Below are 15,915 nucleotides of genomic sequence, written 5' to 3'. Positions count from 1 at the left end.
AATACTTTTCCAATTCAATCAAATCAAGTCCAATTCAGAGTCTCAACAAGTTGAGACATTTCCGATCCAGGCTGACAAGACAGGGCCTTCACACCTGTCTTGGGCCTGATCTACATGAGCCAAGCTGATTGGAGGCGGGGGAGATTTCCTCCTCCAAGGCTTGATCTCATTTGCATCTTAGCCAAAAGGCCGAGATGTCGCTTTAAAAAATTGCTTCATATGAAAATGAAGCTTGAATGCAACCCAATGACCTCAACCAAGCGCAGCATCCTCTTCATACTACACTTGATCTTAGCCAAAAGGCCGAGAAGCGGCCTTGTTACAGATTGTGACTATGTACAATTCCACTGCTGCGTATTTCCCACAGCGCCTCATTGGAGCTCAGCTCTGTTCTGTGACTTTCCCATTTAGCATAGTGGTAGTGCCACATGGCATGATGGAAGGCGTTCCCAGAATGATGATAGGGCCAAAAGCTTGGGCAGAAAAACAGATTGGAAGATGGGATAGGAAAGGTGGGGAGGAAATTCTATATAAAGGGGATCTAGACAACTGAAGGCTGAAGATAGAAATGTGTGGTTGAATATATTATCTCTGCTTTACCAGTGGTTTGTGGCAGATAATTCAGCATACTCAATTGAGTTTGAGAATTTCATTAGTCTTCTTAACAATAGTGTTGGCATGGGGGGACCAGGACCGGTTGTTGGTGATCTGGATACCTAAAAACTTGAAGCGCTCAAACATTTCTACTCCGTCCCCCATTGATGTAGACAGGGGCATGTTCTCCACTACGCTTCCTGAAGTCAATGACAATCTCCTTTGTTTTGTTGACATTGAGGAAAAGATTATTGTTGCCACACCCATTCACCAGATTCTCTTATCTCATTCCTGTACTCTGTCTCATCATTATTTGAGATCCGACCTACTATGGTGGTCAGCAAACTTGAAAATCGAGTTGGAGGGGAATTTGACCACAGTCATAGGTGTATAAGGAGTATGCTAGTGGGCTGAGAACACAGCCTTGTGGGGCACCAGTGTTGAGGATGATCATGGAGGAGGTGTTGTTGCCTATCCTTAGTGATTGTGATCTGTGGGTTAGGAAGTTCAAGATCCTGTTGTAGAGGGAAAAGCCGAGGCCCAGGCCATGTTTTGTAGGAATAGTGGAGTTGAAGGCTGAGCTGTAGTCAATAAATAGGAGTCTGACGTAGGTGTCTTTTTTATCTATGTGTTCCAGACTTGAGTGCAGGGCCAGGGAGATGGCGTCTGATGTGGACTTGTTGCGGCAGTAGGCGAACTGTTGTGGATCCAGACAGTCCAGGAGGCTGGAATTGATTTGTGCCATGACTAGCCTTTTGAAGCACTTCATAATGATGGATGTCAGAGCCACCGGAAGATTAAGGCACGCTGCTTGGCTTTTCTTCGGTACTGGATGATGGTCATCTTCTTGAAGCAGATAGGGACCTCAGATTGTTGTAAAGAGAGGTTGAAGATGTCTGCGAATCCCCCGCTAGCTGATCGGCGCAAGATCTGAGTGCTCTTCCGGGTACCCCATCGGGCCAGTTGCTTTCCGCGGATTGACCTTTGAGAAAGCTGCTCTGACATCTGCAGTGTTGACCTCAGATACAGGTTCATCCAAGGCTTCCAGGGTGGAGGGCGTGCTCTTGCTGACCTCTTGCTCAAACTGGGCATAGAATGCATTGAGTTCATCAGGGAGGGGTTGTAGGAGCCGGCAATTTTACATGCCTCCTTCTTGTAGCCTGTTATGTTGTGCCCTGATCACCAACAACCTGTCCTGGTTCCTCTCTCTCTCTCTCTCTCTCTCTCTCTCCCCCCCCCCCCCCCCCCCCCCCCCCATGCTGACACTATAGTTAAGAAAGCCCCACCAATGCCTCTACTTTCTCAGAAGACTAAAGAAATTTGGCATGTCAGCTACGACTCTCATCAACCTTTACAGATGCACCATAGAAAGCATTCTTTTTGGTTGTATCACAGCTTGGTATGGCTCCTGCTCTGCCCAAGACTGCAAGAAACTACAAAAGGTCGTGAATGTAGCCCAATCCATCACGCAAACCAGCCTCCAATCCATTGACACTCTACACTTCCTGCTGCCTCGGTAAAGCAGCCAGCATAATCAAGGGCCCCGCACACCCTGGCCATTCTCTCTTCTACCTCCTTCCGTTGGGAAAAAGATATAAAAATTTGAGATCACGTACCAACCGACTCAAGAACAGCTTCTTCCCTGCTGCCGTCAGACTTTTGAATGGACTTACCTTGCATTATGTTGATCTTTCTCTACACCCTAGCTATGACTGTAACACTACATTCTGCACTCTCTCGTTTCCTCCTCTATGAGCAGTATACTTTGTACAGCATGCAAGAAACAATACTTTTCACTGTATACTAATACATGTGACAATAATAAATCAAATCAGAATCTGAGCCAATTTTTTCTTCCCCTAAGTAAGGGCACAGAGTTTAATTTGCAACATCCCTTGCGCCGCTCAAACTGAAACTAGCTAACTGAACACAGGTCATCAGGCCAGAGATCTTTGCAATCTATATAGGTTAACTAATCACTAAATAAGCTGTCAGTGTTATTTAGCCACCTCCAACCTTTTTTTGTTTTTAATTTGTTTTATTATGTATGAGTGCAACAATGCTATACTTTCATATTACCTGACTGGCTCAGAGTACATTTACTGCATCTCCCAATACCAGGAACTGTATTTGCACAGGTGTCACTGGATGAGTACTGAAAGAAAGGAAGTCTTGCAATCGTCAAGTGCCTTTCATGTCTGGCGGACATCCCAATGCACTTTCTCAATGAAACATTTCAATGTGTAATAATGTAGGTAATGAGGCAACTAATTTGCATAAAGCATATTTGGGCAGCACGGTGCTTAATGGTTGGCACTACTGCCTCACAGTGCCAGGGTCCCAGATTCAATTCTGGCCTCGGGTCACTGTCTATGTGGAGTTTGCACTTTCTCCCTGTGTCTGCGTGGGTTTCCTTCGGGTGCTCCAGTTTCCTCCCACAGTCCAAAGATGTACGAATCAGGTGGATTGGCCATGCTAAGTTGACCCTTGTGTCAGGGGGATCAGCAGGGTAAATGTGTTACGGGAATAGGGCCTGGGTGGGATTGTGGTCGATACAGATTTGATGGGCCAATGGCCTCCTGTATTGTAGGGATTCTATGAAATTATACTCCCACAAACAGCAATTGTTAATTCCAAGATTATCTGTTTTTGTGATGTTTATTGATGCCATGACACTGGCGATAACTCCCTTGTTCTTTTTCAAAATACTATCAAAAGAACTGTCAAAGAACAAAGAAAATTACAGCACAGGAACAGGCCCTTCGGCCCTCCAAGCCTGCACCGACCATGCTGCCCGATTTAACTAAAACCCCCTAACCTTCCGGGGACCATATCCCTCCATTCCCATCCTATTCATGTATTTGTCAAGATGCCCCTTACAAGTCACTACCATAATTGCTTCCACTACCTCCCCTGGCAATGAGTTCCACAGTAAGAAGTTTAACAACACCAGGTTAAAGTCCAACAGGTTTATTTGGTAGCAAAAGCCACACAAGCTTTCGGAGCTCTTAGCCCCTTCTTCAGGTGAGTGGGAATTCTGTTCACAAACAGAGCTTATAAAGACACAGACTCAAATTACATGAATAATGGTTGGAATGCGAATACTTACAACTAATCAAGTCTTTAAGAAACGAAACAATGTGAGTGGAGAGAGCATCAAGACAGGCTAAAAAGATGTGTATTGTCTCCAGACAAGACAGCCAGTGAAACTCTGTGGCGGTTACAAATAGTGTGACATGAACCCAATATCCCGGTTGAGGCCGTCCTCGTGTGTGCGGAACTTAGCTATCAGTTTCTGCTCAGCGACTCTGCGCCGTCGTGTGTCGCGAAGGCCGCCTTGGAGAACGCTTACCCGAATATCAGAGGCCGATTTGATTTGAGTTCCAGGCACCCACCACTCTCTGTGTAAAAAATCTGCCTCGTACATCTCCTTTAAACCTTGCCTCTCGCACCTTAAACCTATGCCCCCTCGTAATTGACTCTTCCACCCTGGGAAAAAGCTTCTGACTATCCACTCTGTAATTGCCTCTCATAATCTTGCAGACTTCTGTCAGGTCTCCCCTCAACCTCCGTCGTTCCAGTGAGAACAAACCAAGTTTCTCCAACCTCTCCACATAGCTAATGCCCTCCGTACCAGGCAACATCCTGGTAAATCTTTTCTGTACCCTCTCCAAAGCCTCCACATCCTTCTGGTAGTGTGGCGACCAGAATTGAGCACTATATTCCAAGTACGGCCTAACTAAGGTTCTATAAAGCTGCAACATGACTTGCCAATTTTTAAACTCAATGCCCCAGCCAATGAAGGCAAGCATGCCGTATGCCTTCTTGACTACCTTCTGCACCTGCATTGCCACTTTCAGTGACCTGTGTATCTGTACACCCAGATCCCTTTGCCTATCAATACTCTCAAGGGTTCTGCCATTTACTGTATATTTCCTATCTCTATTAGACCTTCCAAAATGCATTACCTCACATTTGTCCAGATTAAATTCCATCTGCCATCTCTCCGCCCAAGTCTCCAACCGACCTACATCCTGCTGTATCCTCTGATGGTCGTCATCGCTATCCGCAAATCCACCAACCTTTGTGTTGTCCATAAACTTATTAATCAATCCAGTTACATTTTCCTCCAAATCATTTATATATATATTACAAACAGCAACGGTCCCAGCACTGATCCCTGAGGAACACCACTTGTTACAGCCCTCCATTCAGAAATGCACCTTTCCACTGCTACCCTCTGTCTTCTTTGACCGAGCCAGTTTTGTATCCACCTTGCCAGCTCACCTCTGATCCCATGCGACTTCACTTTCTGCACCAGTCTGCCGTGAGGGACGTTGTCAAAGGCCTTACTGAAGTCCATATAGACAACATCCACTGCCCTACCCTCATCAATCATCTTTCTGTCACTTCCTTGAAAAACCCGATCATGTTCATGAGACGCAACCTCCCCTTCACAAAACCATGTTGCCTCTCACTAATACGTCCACTTATTTCCAAGTGGGAATAAATCCTGTCTCGAAGAATCCTCTCCAATAATTTCCCTACCACTGTTGTAAGCTCACCGGCCTGTAATTACCTGGATTATTCTTGCTACCCTTCTTAAACACAGGAACAACATTGGCTGTTCTCCAATCCTCTGGGACCTCCCCTGTAAGAAGTCTCACAACACCAGGTTAAATTCCAACAGGTTTATTTGGTAGCCTGTTGGACTTTAACCTGGTGTTCTGAGACTTCTTACTGTGTTTACCCCAGTCCAACGCCGGCAGTCCAAAGATGTGCAGGTTAGGTTAATTGGCCATGCTAAATTGCCCCTTAATGTCCCAGGATGCGTAGGTTAGAGGGATTAGCGGGTAAATATGTAGGGATATGGGGATAGGGCCTGGGTGGGATCGTGGTCGGTGCAGACTCGATGGGCCGAATGGCCTCTTTCTGCACTGTAGGGTTTCTATGATTTCTATGATTTCTATGATCTCCACATCATGACCTCCCCTGTAGCCAGTGAGGATACAAAGATTTCTCTCAAGGTCTTCAGATAACAGATGGAGTGTTGATTTAGCATCTCATCTGAAAGCTGGAACTTCTAACCGTGTCATGCTCTCTCATTGCACTGGAATATTAATCTAGATTTTGGGCTCAAGTCTCTGGCATGAAACTTGAAGTGGAGATGCTGGCGTTGGACTGGGGTAAACACAGTAAGAAGTTTAACAACACCAGGTTAAAGTCTAACAGGTTTATTTGGTAGCAAAAGCCACACAAGCTTTCGAAGCTACATGCCCCTTCTTCAGGTGAGTGGGAATTCTGTTCACAAATTCTGTTCTGTTTGTGAACAGAATTCCCACTCACCTGAAGAAGGGGCTTGGAGCTCCAAAAGCTTGTGTGGCTTTTGCTACCAAATAAACCTGTTGGACTTTAACCTGGTGTTGTTAAACTTCTTACTGTGAAACTTGAATCCATGACTTTCCGAGTCAGAGGTGAGAATACTGCAAACCTACCATGATTGGCATTGAAGTTGAAAATTTGTTCCATTTCTAATTTTAAATTTTCATGGAGTTTAATATTTTTATTCCAGGTGTTTGGGATGGCAGCAGAGGAAAAGGCCACATCGGCTCTGGATTTTGGGAATGAACAGTCTCACTCTCCTACAAGCCCATCTCATCTCACCCATTTTAAACCACTGACTCCAGATCAAGATGAACCTCCCTTCAGATCAGCCTATAGCTCCTTTGTCAGTCTTTTCCGTTTTAACAAAGGTGAGAAGCATGCATTTTTCTGACTCAAGTGCAAGCAGAAGTCTGCTGATTTGAAGATATATCGAAAACAATGTGTCCAAGTCACGAGATTGATTCTAAGCTTCTGCCAATAATCACAAAAATGTTTTTCTTCCTTTTCAAATGATTGATGTGACTCCAGTATGGTACAGTGACTTTTACTACATTTTGCACAAGGGTTAGCACCTATATGTGCTTTAGTATATTTACAATACAGAACAAGAATTATTTCACCCTGGATAGTGTGTCTTCCCACTCCACTTGATAGGAGCCTTGAAGGAAACCTGCACTCCACATGAGATATCTTTGTTCTTTGGCCCAAGCCTATCTAACATTTCCCGTGTTTGTCAGACCTAGACTCTACCTGGCCTGGGGTTTTCCCTGTTCAGACACAGATCCATTTCTCCTGTGGCCACTGCTGCCTCGTTCTCTTCTAGAGTCTGCCCTTCCTCTGGTTCTGGTAGCTTACAACCTAATAATGCGACTGCTGTCTGCAATGTCTGCAGTGAACTGAGGGTTGATATAAGATTTGGTATTGAGACAGGACTTTCTGAATGGTGGGGTGGTCAATGAGGTGTTGAGCATCTTCAAAACAAAGGAAGACAAGTCAGCCCACCCCATATCTCCACCTTGCAGTAGCAGGTGTAGACAAGGAGTGATTGAGTGAGTGGTCAACCATTGGGGTAAGGCATCTTGATGACTAATCATCAGCCTATGACAATGGGAAGAAACTATTTCTTATTTCATCATGCTTCTTTCAAGGCTAAAGTCAACAGATTGTAGGCTTACTATCTCACATTCTGGCATTGTCTCAGTTAGTACAAACAAAACATAATCAATACAGATTCAACACGTGGAATAGTCTTTCAATAAAGTTTCTATATTTTGTTCCCCTTCCGGTCTCTCCCATACTGTCTCCACCCTGTCCCTTAATGAAAGTTAGGGTTATGCAGTACTTACTGAAGTGAAGTGCCAAGAGTAAGGAGTGGCATTATTGGCACATGTCATTCTCTGCATCTTTTAGTAATTGAACTGTTCAATCCTGATTTTTGGGAATACTGTCCTGAGTGTGGGCGGCAAGAATAAGTGATTGAAAAAAACAATTGGACATGGATACCACAATGATTACTTTGGCAATGTTTTTGTATAAAGCTGTACATTTGTTATGAAATCAGAATTGTTGCTTTGGATGTATTTTGGAAAATTCTGTAAAAAAGAATTATTTTGTTTCCTTACATCTCTCCTCAACCCAACATTAGATGATGGGAGACCAAATACTTCGTACAGAACAGAATCGCCCCAAAGCGAACCACATGGTGCAGAAGTAAATTGGTCCAACCATCAAGTTGATGATCGAGCATATTTAAGATCATCACCAACCTACAAAAACCAACGCAAAGGGGAGAAACCACGAAGAGCATCTAGTGCGTCAATAGTCAAATCACAAGGTGCAGGTAACAAAAAGTCTAATGAACTAATTTAATTGTTCCAGCAAATGTTGTAAATTGCATACAAGCTAACAATGTGATAAGTATTGAATACTGCCAAATGGTCTCTGGCACTGATGAGTAGATTTTCAAGCGTCAAATCTCATTTTTTCAGACTTTAAATACTGAAGATTTTGAAAAATTAAAATGAAATATTGTTTACTTTTGTGTTCTGTCTTAGTTATCGCTCTCAATCTTGTCTTTCTTTCTCCCGCTATTTTGCTTTCTGTTCATGATTTTGAATTGAATTAAATATTTGAATTTACCTTCCTGGTTTAGATAATCTGCTGCAGCAAGAATTCTTTAATCTGATTGGTTAAGGAGATGCACCTTTGCTTGCCCTGTAACTTTCAGATTTGTTGACCAGAAATATTTCTTATCACAAATTTCTACTGCCAGATAAACTATAGCTGGTAACTGTGTTGCATGATTAAAATAGCTCTGTGATGCATCCTGCTGTTCTGTGCTTTATTACTGCTGATTGTATGTGCTCAAAATTTCAACTATGTTCTTGCAATGAAGTCCCTTTCTTTGCTGTGTATAGGAATGCAAATAGCAAGTCATATTCACTGAACTATTATGAATCCAGCAACATGAGTGGAATAAGTGAATTTCTTCCTGCTGGCTTTTAAATAACCTTTTGAATGTTAGTTGCAATGGAATCAGATACCTGAAAGAATGTAATTATTCAGTTGCTGCAATAATTCTATTCTTAAACAATTCATACCACTTAAGCAAAATAATAGAATAGAAAGTTGTCATTTACAATTTCAGTTAGAAATTCAGATGTGAATTCTGGGTTTTATGGTGCTAGATAAATGTGTTTAGAGACTTGGGACTTGCCAACAAAATTGCTTCATGGAATGTTTCTCTAATGTTAATGATATTTATCAGGCCTCCATTGCATTTGTGAGACAGATAAACTAAAATCTTTCCATACTTTGCTGTAGAATTTTGAAAATAAAATGTTCAGGTATCTTAAGTGAATGCTTCTTAGGTAACCAGATCAAAAAAAGAAACTTATTCTTGGAATTTTGTTAACATTCTGAGTTATTAATATCCAGCTGAAGATGTGCGGGTTAGGTGGATTGGCCATGCTAAATTGCCCCTCGGTGTCAGGGGTTTAGCAGGATAAATATGTGGGGTTATGGAGATTAGGCCTGGATGGGATTGTTGTTGGTGCAGGCTCGAAGGGATGAATGGCCTCCTTCTCCATTGTATGGGTTCTACCACATCTGTGATGGGTAAGTTGTTGGAAGGTATTTTGAGAGACAGAATCTACAGGCATTTAGAGAGGCAAGGACTGATTAGGGACAGTCAGCATGGCTTTGAGTGGAAAATCATGTCTCACAAATTTGATTGAGTTTTTTGAAGGGGCAATCAAGAAGGTAGATGAGGGCAGTGCAGTTGACGTTGTCTACGTGGACTTTAGCAAGACCTTTGACAAGGTACCACATAGTAGGTTATTGCATAAGGTTAAACCTCACGCGATCCAGGGTGAGGTAGCTAAATGGATCCAAAATTGATGACAGAAGCCAGAGGGTGGTTGTAGAGGGATGTTTTTCAAACTGGAGGCCTGTGACCAGCGGTGTGCCTCAGGGATCAGTGCTGGGTCCATTGTTATTTGTCATTTATATTAATGATTTGGATGAGAATATAGGAGGCATGGTTAGTAAGTTTGCAGATGACACCAAGATTAGTGGCATAGTGGACAGTGAAGAAGGTTATCTTGGATTGCAAAGGGATCTTGATCAATTGGGCCAGTGGGCTGTCGAATGGCAGATGGAGTTTAATTTAGATAAATGCGAGGTGATGCATTTTGGGAGATGAAACCAGGGCAGGACTTAGTCAGTTAATGGTAAGGTGTTGGGGAGAGTTACAGAACAAAGAGATCTAGGGGTATGCATTCATAGCTCCTTGAGAGTCGAGTCACAGGTGAACAGAGTGGTGAAGAAGGCATTCAGCATGCTTGGTTTCATGGATCAGAACATTAAGTACTGGAGTTGGGATGTCTTGTTGAAGTTGTACAAGACATTGGTAAGGCCACACTTGGAATACTGTGTACAGTTCTGGTCACCCTATTATAGAAAGGATATTATTAAACTAGAAATAGTGCAGAAAAGATTTACTAGGATGCTACCAGGACTTAATGGTTTGAGTTATAAGGAGAGGCTGGATAGACTGGGACCTTTTTCTCTAAAAGGCTGAGGGGTGATCTTATAGAGGTCTATAAAATATTGAGGGGCATAGATCAGCGAGATAGTCAATATCTTTTCCCAAAGGTAGGGGAGTCTAAAACTAGAGGGCATAGGTTTAAGGTGAGAGGGGAGAGATACAAAAGGGTCCAGAGGGGCAATTCTTTCACACACAGGGTGGTGAGTGTCTGGAACAAACTGCCAGAGGTAGAAACATAGAAAAACTACAGCACAAACAGGCCCTTCGGCCCACAAGTTGTGCCGAACACGTCCCTACCTTCTAGACCTACCTATAACCCTCCATCCTATTAAGCTCCATGTACTCATCCAGGAGTCTCTTAAAAGACCCTATTGAGTTCCCCTCCACCACCACTGACGGCAGACGATTTCACTCGCCCACCACCCTCTGTGTGAAAAACTTACCCCTAACATTTCCCCTGTACCTACCCCCCAGCACCTTAAACCTGTGTCCTCTCATAGCAGACATTTCCACCCTGGGTAAAAGCCTCTGAGAGTCCACCCGATCTATGCCTCTCAACATCTTATACACTTCTATTAGGTCTCCTCTCATCCTTCGTCTCTCCAAGGAGAAAAGGCCGAGCTCCCTCAGCCTAGTAGTAGTAGAGGCAGGTACAATTTTGTCTTTTAAAAAGCATTTAGACAGTTACATGGGTAAGATGGGTATGGAGGGATATGGGCCAAATGCGGGCAATTAGGACTAGCTTAGGGGTTTAAAAAAAAAACGGGCAGCATGGACAAGTTGGGCCGTAGGGCCTGTTTCCATGCTGCAAACCTCTGACTCTACGATTCTATTCTAAGTATTGTGAGCATTGATAGTGCAGATCTAGAAGTAGTTTCTGCCTTTGTGGATCGGCTACATCAACACCCCATGCACAACCACACCCCCCCCCCCCCTCCACCATGCCCATCTCCTGTGCATTCCTCACCCTCTCCTATGCTTTCTGCTCTGCTGTCCCAAGCTTTCTGCCCATCCTACTCTCCCCTGCATTCCACCCACCCTGCTCTCCCATGCCATCTGCTTCCCACACTCCAAACTATTCTACCTGAATTTAAGGAGACATAGGGTAACTTTGTTGTCAGGCTCCCCTTCATTTCTTACCTACAAGGCAACTGTATTGAAATGTTTGCTTTTATTGCAATAGTAATTCTTCTAAATCCCCATATTAACTCTCTCATGCTATACCTCTACCATTCCTTTCATCCCTGTCATATCACCCCCATCCCACTCCTTCCTGCTAAATCACCTCAGTCACCATTCCATACTTCCTGTACTATCCCATTCCCTTGCCACACTACATACCCTTCCCATTATGTGCTACCCTTTCTTTCACATGATGTTCACTCCCCAGCACCTCTCATGTCGTTCTTCCCCTTCCCCAATTCCTCAGTAAGGGAACTTTGTTTGCTTGGGCTCTTCTTGCCTCCCGTTGCTTTTAATGCTTCTTCAAAGTCAATTCTCCCCCCACAACCTCCTCCATTGGATAAATTTGGAGGTGAGGACAGTTTGTGCTCTGCTTCACTTCCCAAATCCCAGATGAGAGGAGAATTTGTGAGGTAGTTGGAGTGGGACACTTTACCTGACCATACTCCAGTGGGAAAAGAGAGAGTTGGCACCTTGCCTCTTGTAGATGGTACACACTGTTGCTACTGTGCATTAGTGGGGGAAGGAGTGAGCGTTTGTGGATGAGGTGCCAATCAAGTAGGTTGCTTTGTCCTGGATATGGTTATTCATTAAAGCAAGTTACTGTCTGTATCACAATGCAAGTCTGTTGTTAGAGAAGCTTACTCCTAATAATTGTTATGTGCTTGTTAAGTCATTTTTGGTTTTAAAAGGTGAGCATGAAACGTTTAGAAATCTTTTAGTGGTTATGGCATTGAACATTTTCAAGGTAGTAAAGTTTTCCGTGACAAAATGCAGAAGTTCTGTCGTTAAATCAATTCTTTGACAGGATCTAAGTTTCTCTTTATTGCATTTGAGCAATGTCTGTAGTTTCTTGTTTGAAATGCTTATTAAAAAATAGGTTTCAATTCATAAAGGATTAGCTACACAAATGTGACTACAGTTTATACCTTTTCTTCGTACTCTTGTCATTGAATGTGGTACTAGGTAGGAAGGGCACTTGAGACAAAACTTGAAAGGGAAAAAAATGGAAAAAATTATTAAACCAAAAAGAATTTTGAAACAAGCTTGTGATCACTGCAAACATAGAACCAGGACAAGGATAGCATGAAGCTCATTAAATTTGAGAAAAAAACACTTAGTTGTGGAGGATTGCAGTTGACTCAGTTAAGTAGATTAGTCCACAAATATACTTAGTTTGGACCTTAAGCATGATACTGTAAAATGTGTGCAATTTTCTAAAACTACAGACAAACTTCTGCACTGTTTTTAATCACTTAGTTCTTAAAAAAACATGATGGGGAACAATCAAAAATAAATAAATATGTAAAATAGACATAAAATATATACAAACAAACTGAACCTAGAGGGCAAACATGAAGTAGGCAATGGGTTGCCAAATAGGAGTATGCTTGTTACCTTTAGAGCATTTTGCCAATTAATTCTTTTTTTTAAATGAGAAGGATCCTCTATCATGCTTGCATGTTATTTCTCTAAGGTTACAAAATACTAATGACCTTCCACACTATGACAGCTTATTGGGAAAGCCTATTTCGGGTATCCAATCAGTAGCTAAGAATTATTTGGGAGCAGATTGTTAGCCTATGCTATGAGTATGGTTCTCATTAAAATTGAGGGGCCAGTTTGAAGGTGTCAATTCCCGACCAGATTAAGGAGTTTTCAGTAAGGCTGGCTCCCCAGAGTGAGACCGTGTTACCATTCGTGGCTCTTTACAACTTTTTGGTTTGTGCCTTTAGTTCAAGGTTAATTGTAAACTGAAACCTGAGCTTATATGTGCACTGAGGGTGGGTTGGAATGTTACTGGATTAAAGAAGATCTTCTATTTGTGGCAACAATTGCTAGAAACGTCAGTGTGTTCTGCTTCCTCCTTAGAAAAGCAAAAAATAGAATCCATTCTGTCAAGTTATTCTCCAGCCCCGTATACCTCTGCGCAAATCGAGTTATGGCTGACCCACCCAGTGGAATTCTCACCACTTTTCCTGCCGGAGATGACAATTGTCAGTTTTTGGGAGAATTTGACCCAATATGTGTGGTATAAAACTTACTTTTAGATTTATCTATGTATAGAATAATAACAGGAAAGTGCAATAAGGTCACCATGACCTTGTAATCTTTTATAATTGACAGCATCTCTAGATACAGTCTTTTCTTCATTTTAAAAGTACAATATTATATATAGATAACACAATTCCCTGACTCTTCACTTCTCCCTGTGCTTAAAACACTAACCAAAGAGAATAATTTAACAAAGGAAGATTGGAAAGCTGTGGTTATCCTTTGGCTGTGATTGTTCTTGATTTTTAGTTTTCTAATTTGTCATTCTTAACAGAGTCTTGAAATCCTATTAAATCAAAAAGCCTAAAACAAAAACAATTTCATCAAAAATTTGAAAACCGAATTAGATTTTAAAAAAGCACAACCTTCAAATGTCAGTAGATTAACTTTCAGGCAATGGTTTAAGGAAAGCTAGAGAGTCAATAACGTGCAAAGCCAGGCAAAAAGAACAGAAGGGTTTAAAAACAGATGTTGGAACAAATTGAGCACTGCACAACATGAGATCCAAAATCAGAAGCAGGATGCATATAACATAGGCCTATAGAATATAGAAAAAAAGGGAGACCTCGTATAGTCTAAAACAGCGAGAGGAAAATTTAATGCAAAAGAAAGCACAGCATAACTGCTAACAAATGAGATATCGAGGGCAGTAATTATTCAAGAAAGGAGCCAAACTCCAGAAACTAGCAGATGCTGTTAGCCAATATGAGCGCTTCAGAGACAGGTAACAGAAGGACTAAAGTCGCAGAATCACAGCGCAGAAGGAGGCCGTTTGGCTCATTTGTTTGCACCGGCTCCAAATGAACAACCCACCCTGTACCAATCCCTTGCCTTCTCCCTGTAATGTTTAACATTCTTCTTTTTCAATCTGTCTGATTTCCTTTTGCCTACTTCAACTGAACCTGCCTCCAATACACACTCATGCAATGCATTCTAAACCCTAATCACACACTTTGTAAAAATAGATCCTGAACTAGGACCTCCTGACATACCCAAACTCCCCAAGCAGAAATGTGATCTGTAGTAGTTAAAAAAAGAATGCAGCAGACATCAGCTTGGGATTTTCTAATATTCCCCTTGGTGAAAGTGTGTGCACTAATGTATGGAGGTTTGCCAATGTGTGGCTATTTTAATCCTCTGTAATCTTGTCTTTGTTAAATGTATTTTAAACATTTCTATCTTTTTTTCTACAAGTGTATGCCCTTTTAATTGTAATTGTCTTCTTGATGTTTGTGTGTGTATATACATATTATTTTTGCGGTACTTTGGCTATGTTTTTGATTTTTAACTGATTTAATTGTGAACCATCACCAATTTCCACCTCCAAGCTTGACTCCACTGCTTCAGCTTATCGGCTGCTGAAACGTCATCTATGTTTTTGTAACCTCCATACTTGACTATTCCAACATACTCCTGGTTGGCAAATAGGGCAAAGGTTTAAGTGATTGACAAATGAACCAGAGGCAATACAAGGAAAAACTTATTCTACACAATGAGTGATTAGAATTTTGAATGCTTGGCCTAATAGGGTGGTAGGAGCAGATTCATTAATAGCCTTCAAAAGGAAATTGTGTAAATATTAGAACGTGAAAGAGCTGCCGGGACATGGAAAAGAATTGATGTGAGAGAATACTTGGGATTGCCCTTTGAAGGAGGAAGCACGCACTCAATGGGCTGAATAGCTTCTTTCAGGCCTATGATTTGATGTTTCTAGTTTCCCCAGTTAGAACTGAAGAAGAGAAAATTATGTAGTACTTGCATGGCCTAAAGGTCTCTGAAGTCTCAATGTTTGAGCAGTTCTACTTAAGTGCACAATAGTACAAAATCTTGTATTTTCATTACCTCACCGTTTGCAGCAGTCTTTTCAGCTGTCTTGAATCTAAGCTCTGGAATTCCTTCCCAAAATTTCTCTGTCACTGTATCTCGCTCTTCCTGCAAGATCGTCTTTAAAATTCAATTATTTGACTAAGCTTTTGGTCACCTGGTTTCAAGTCTCCTTATGTAGCTCAGTTTCAAATTTTGTCTGATAATGCAATTGTGAAGCACCTTGGGATGTTGTACCATTTTAAAGGTGCTGTATAAATCAAAGAATCATAGAATCTATGGCACGGAGACAGGGCCCAGTCTATGTTTTTGTTACCTCCATACTTGACTATTCCAACATACTCCTGGTTGGCAAATAGGGCAAAGGTTTAAGTGATTGACAAATGAACCAGAGGCAATACAAGGAAAAACTTATTCTACACAATGAGTGATTAGAATTTTGAATGCTTGGCCTAATAGGGTGGTAGGAGCAGATTCATTAATAGCCTTCAAAAGGAAATTGTGTAAATATTAGAACATGAAAGAGCTGCCGGGACATGGAAAAGAATTGATGTGAGAGAATACTTGGGATTACCCTTTGAAGGAGGATGAGAGATTTACTCTCTCTAGCCCTGTCTCGCTCTCTCTCTTTCCCCCTCTCTCTCCCTCCCACCTGAATGCTGTATGATTCAAGGATGCCATCTGTGAAATCTGCATCTTCAATGGGGGAAGTAGTTACCATATTCCATTCTTAAGATAACTTTCTTTTTTATTCCGACGGGAAGCAAGGGGGGCAATTTTCCGACCCCACATGTTCAGGCACAATTGCGCTGGGGCCATGGAAGATC

The 15,915-nt window shown here is 42.0% G+C and overlaps 1 protein-coding gene across 4 annotated transcripts in view; it reads left to right on the top strand.

Moving 5' to 3' along the window:
* Positions 1-15,915, top strand: part of pikfyve (phosphoinositide kinase, FYVE finger containing) — a 161,840-nt gene that overhangs the window by 33,610 nt on the left and 112,315 nt on the right. For 3 of the 4 annotated variants that reach the window (XM_078228705.1, XM_078228703.1, XM_078228706.1), the window contains exons 2-3: positions 6,167-6,347; positions 7,625-7,819. In XM_078228705.1, coding sequence (XP_078084831.1) covers positions 6,176-6,347; positions 7,625-7,819 — 367 coding nt within the window. In that variant the 5' untranslated portion in view covers positions 6,167-6,175. The remainder of the gene's footprint in view (positions 1-6,166; positions 6,348-7,624; positions 7,820-15,915) is intronic. The other variant, XM_078228704.1, reaches the window with a different exon arrangement.

The sequence above is a fragment of the Mustelus asterias genome, chromosome 14 (genome assembly GCF_964213995.1).
Source record: "Mustelus asterias chromosome 14, sMusAst1.hap1.1, whole genome shotgun sequence".
Lineage (NCBI taxonomy): Eukaryota > Metazoa > Chordata > Chondrichthyes > Carcharhiniformes > Triakidae > Mustelus > Mustelus asterias.
The sequence above is the reverse complement of the archived record's forward strand: the minus strand, read 5'-3'. Positions and strand labels throughout refer to the sequence as shown.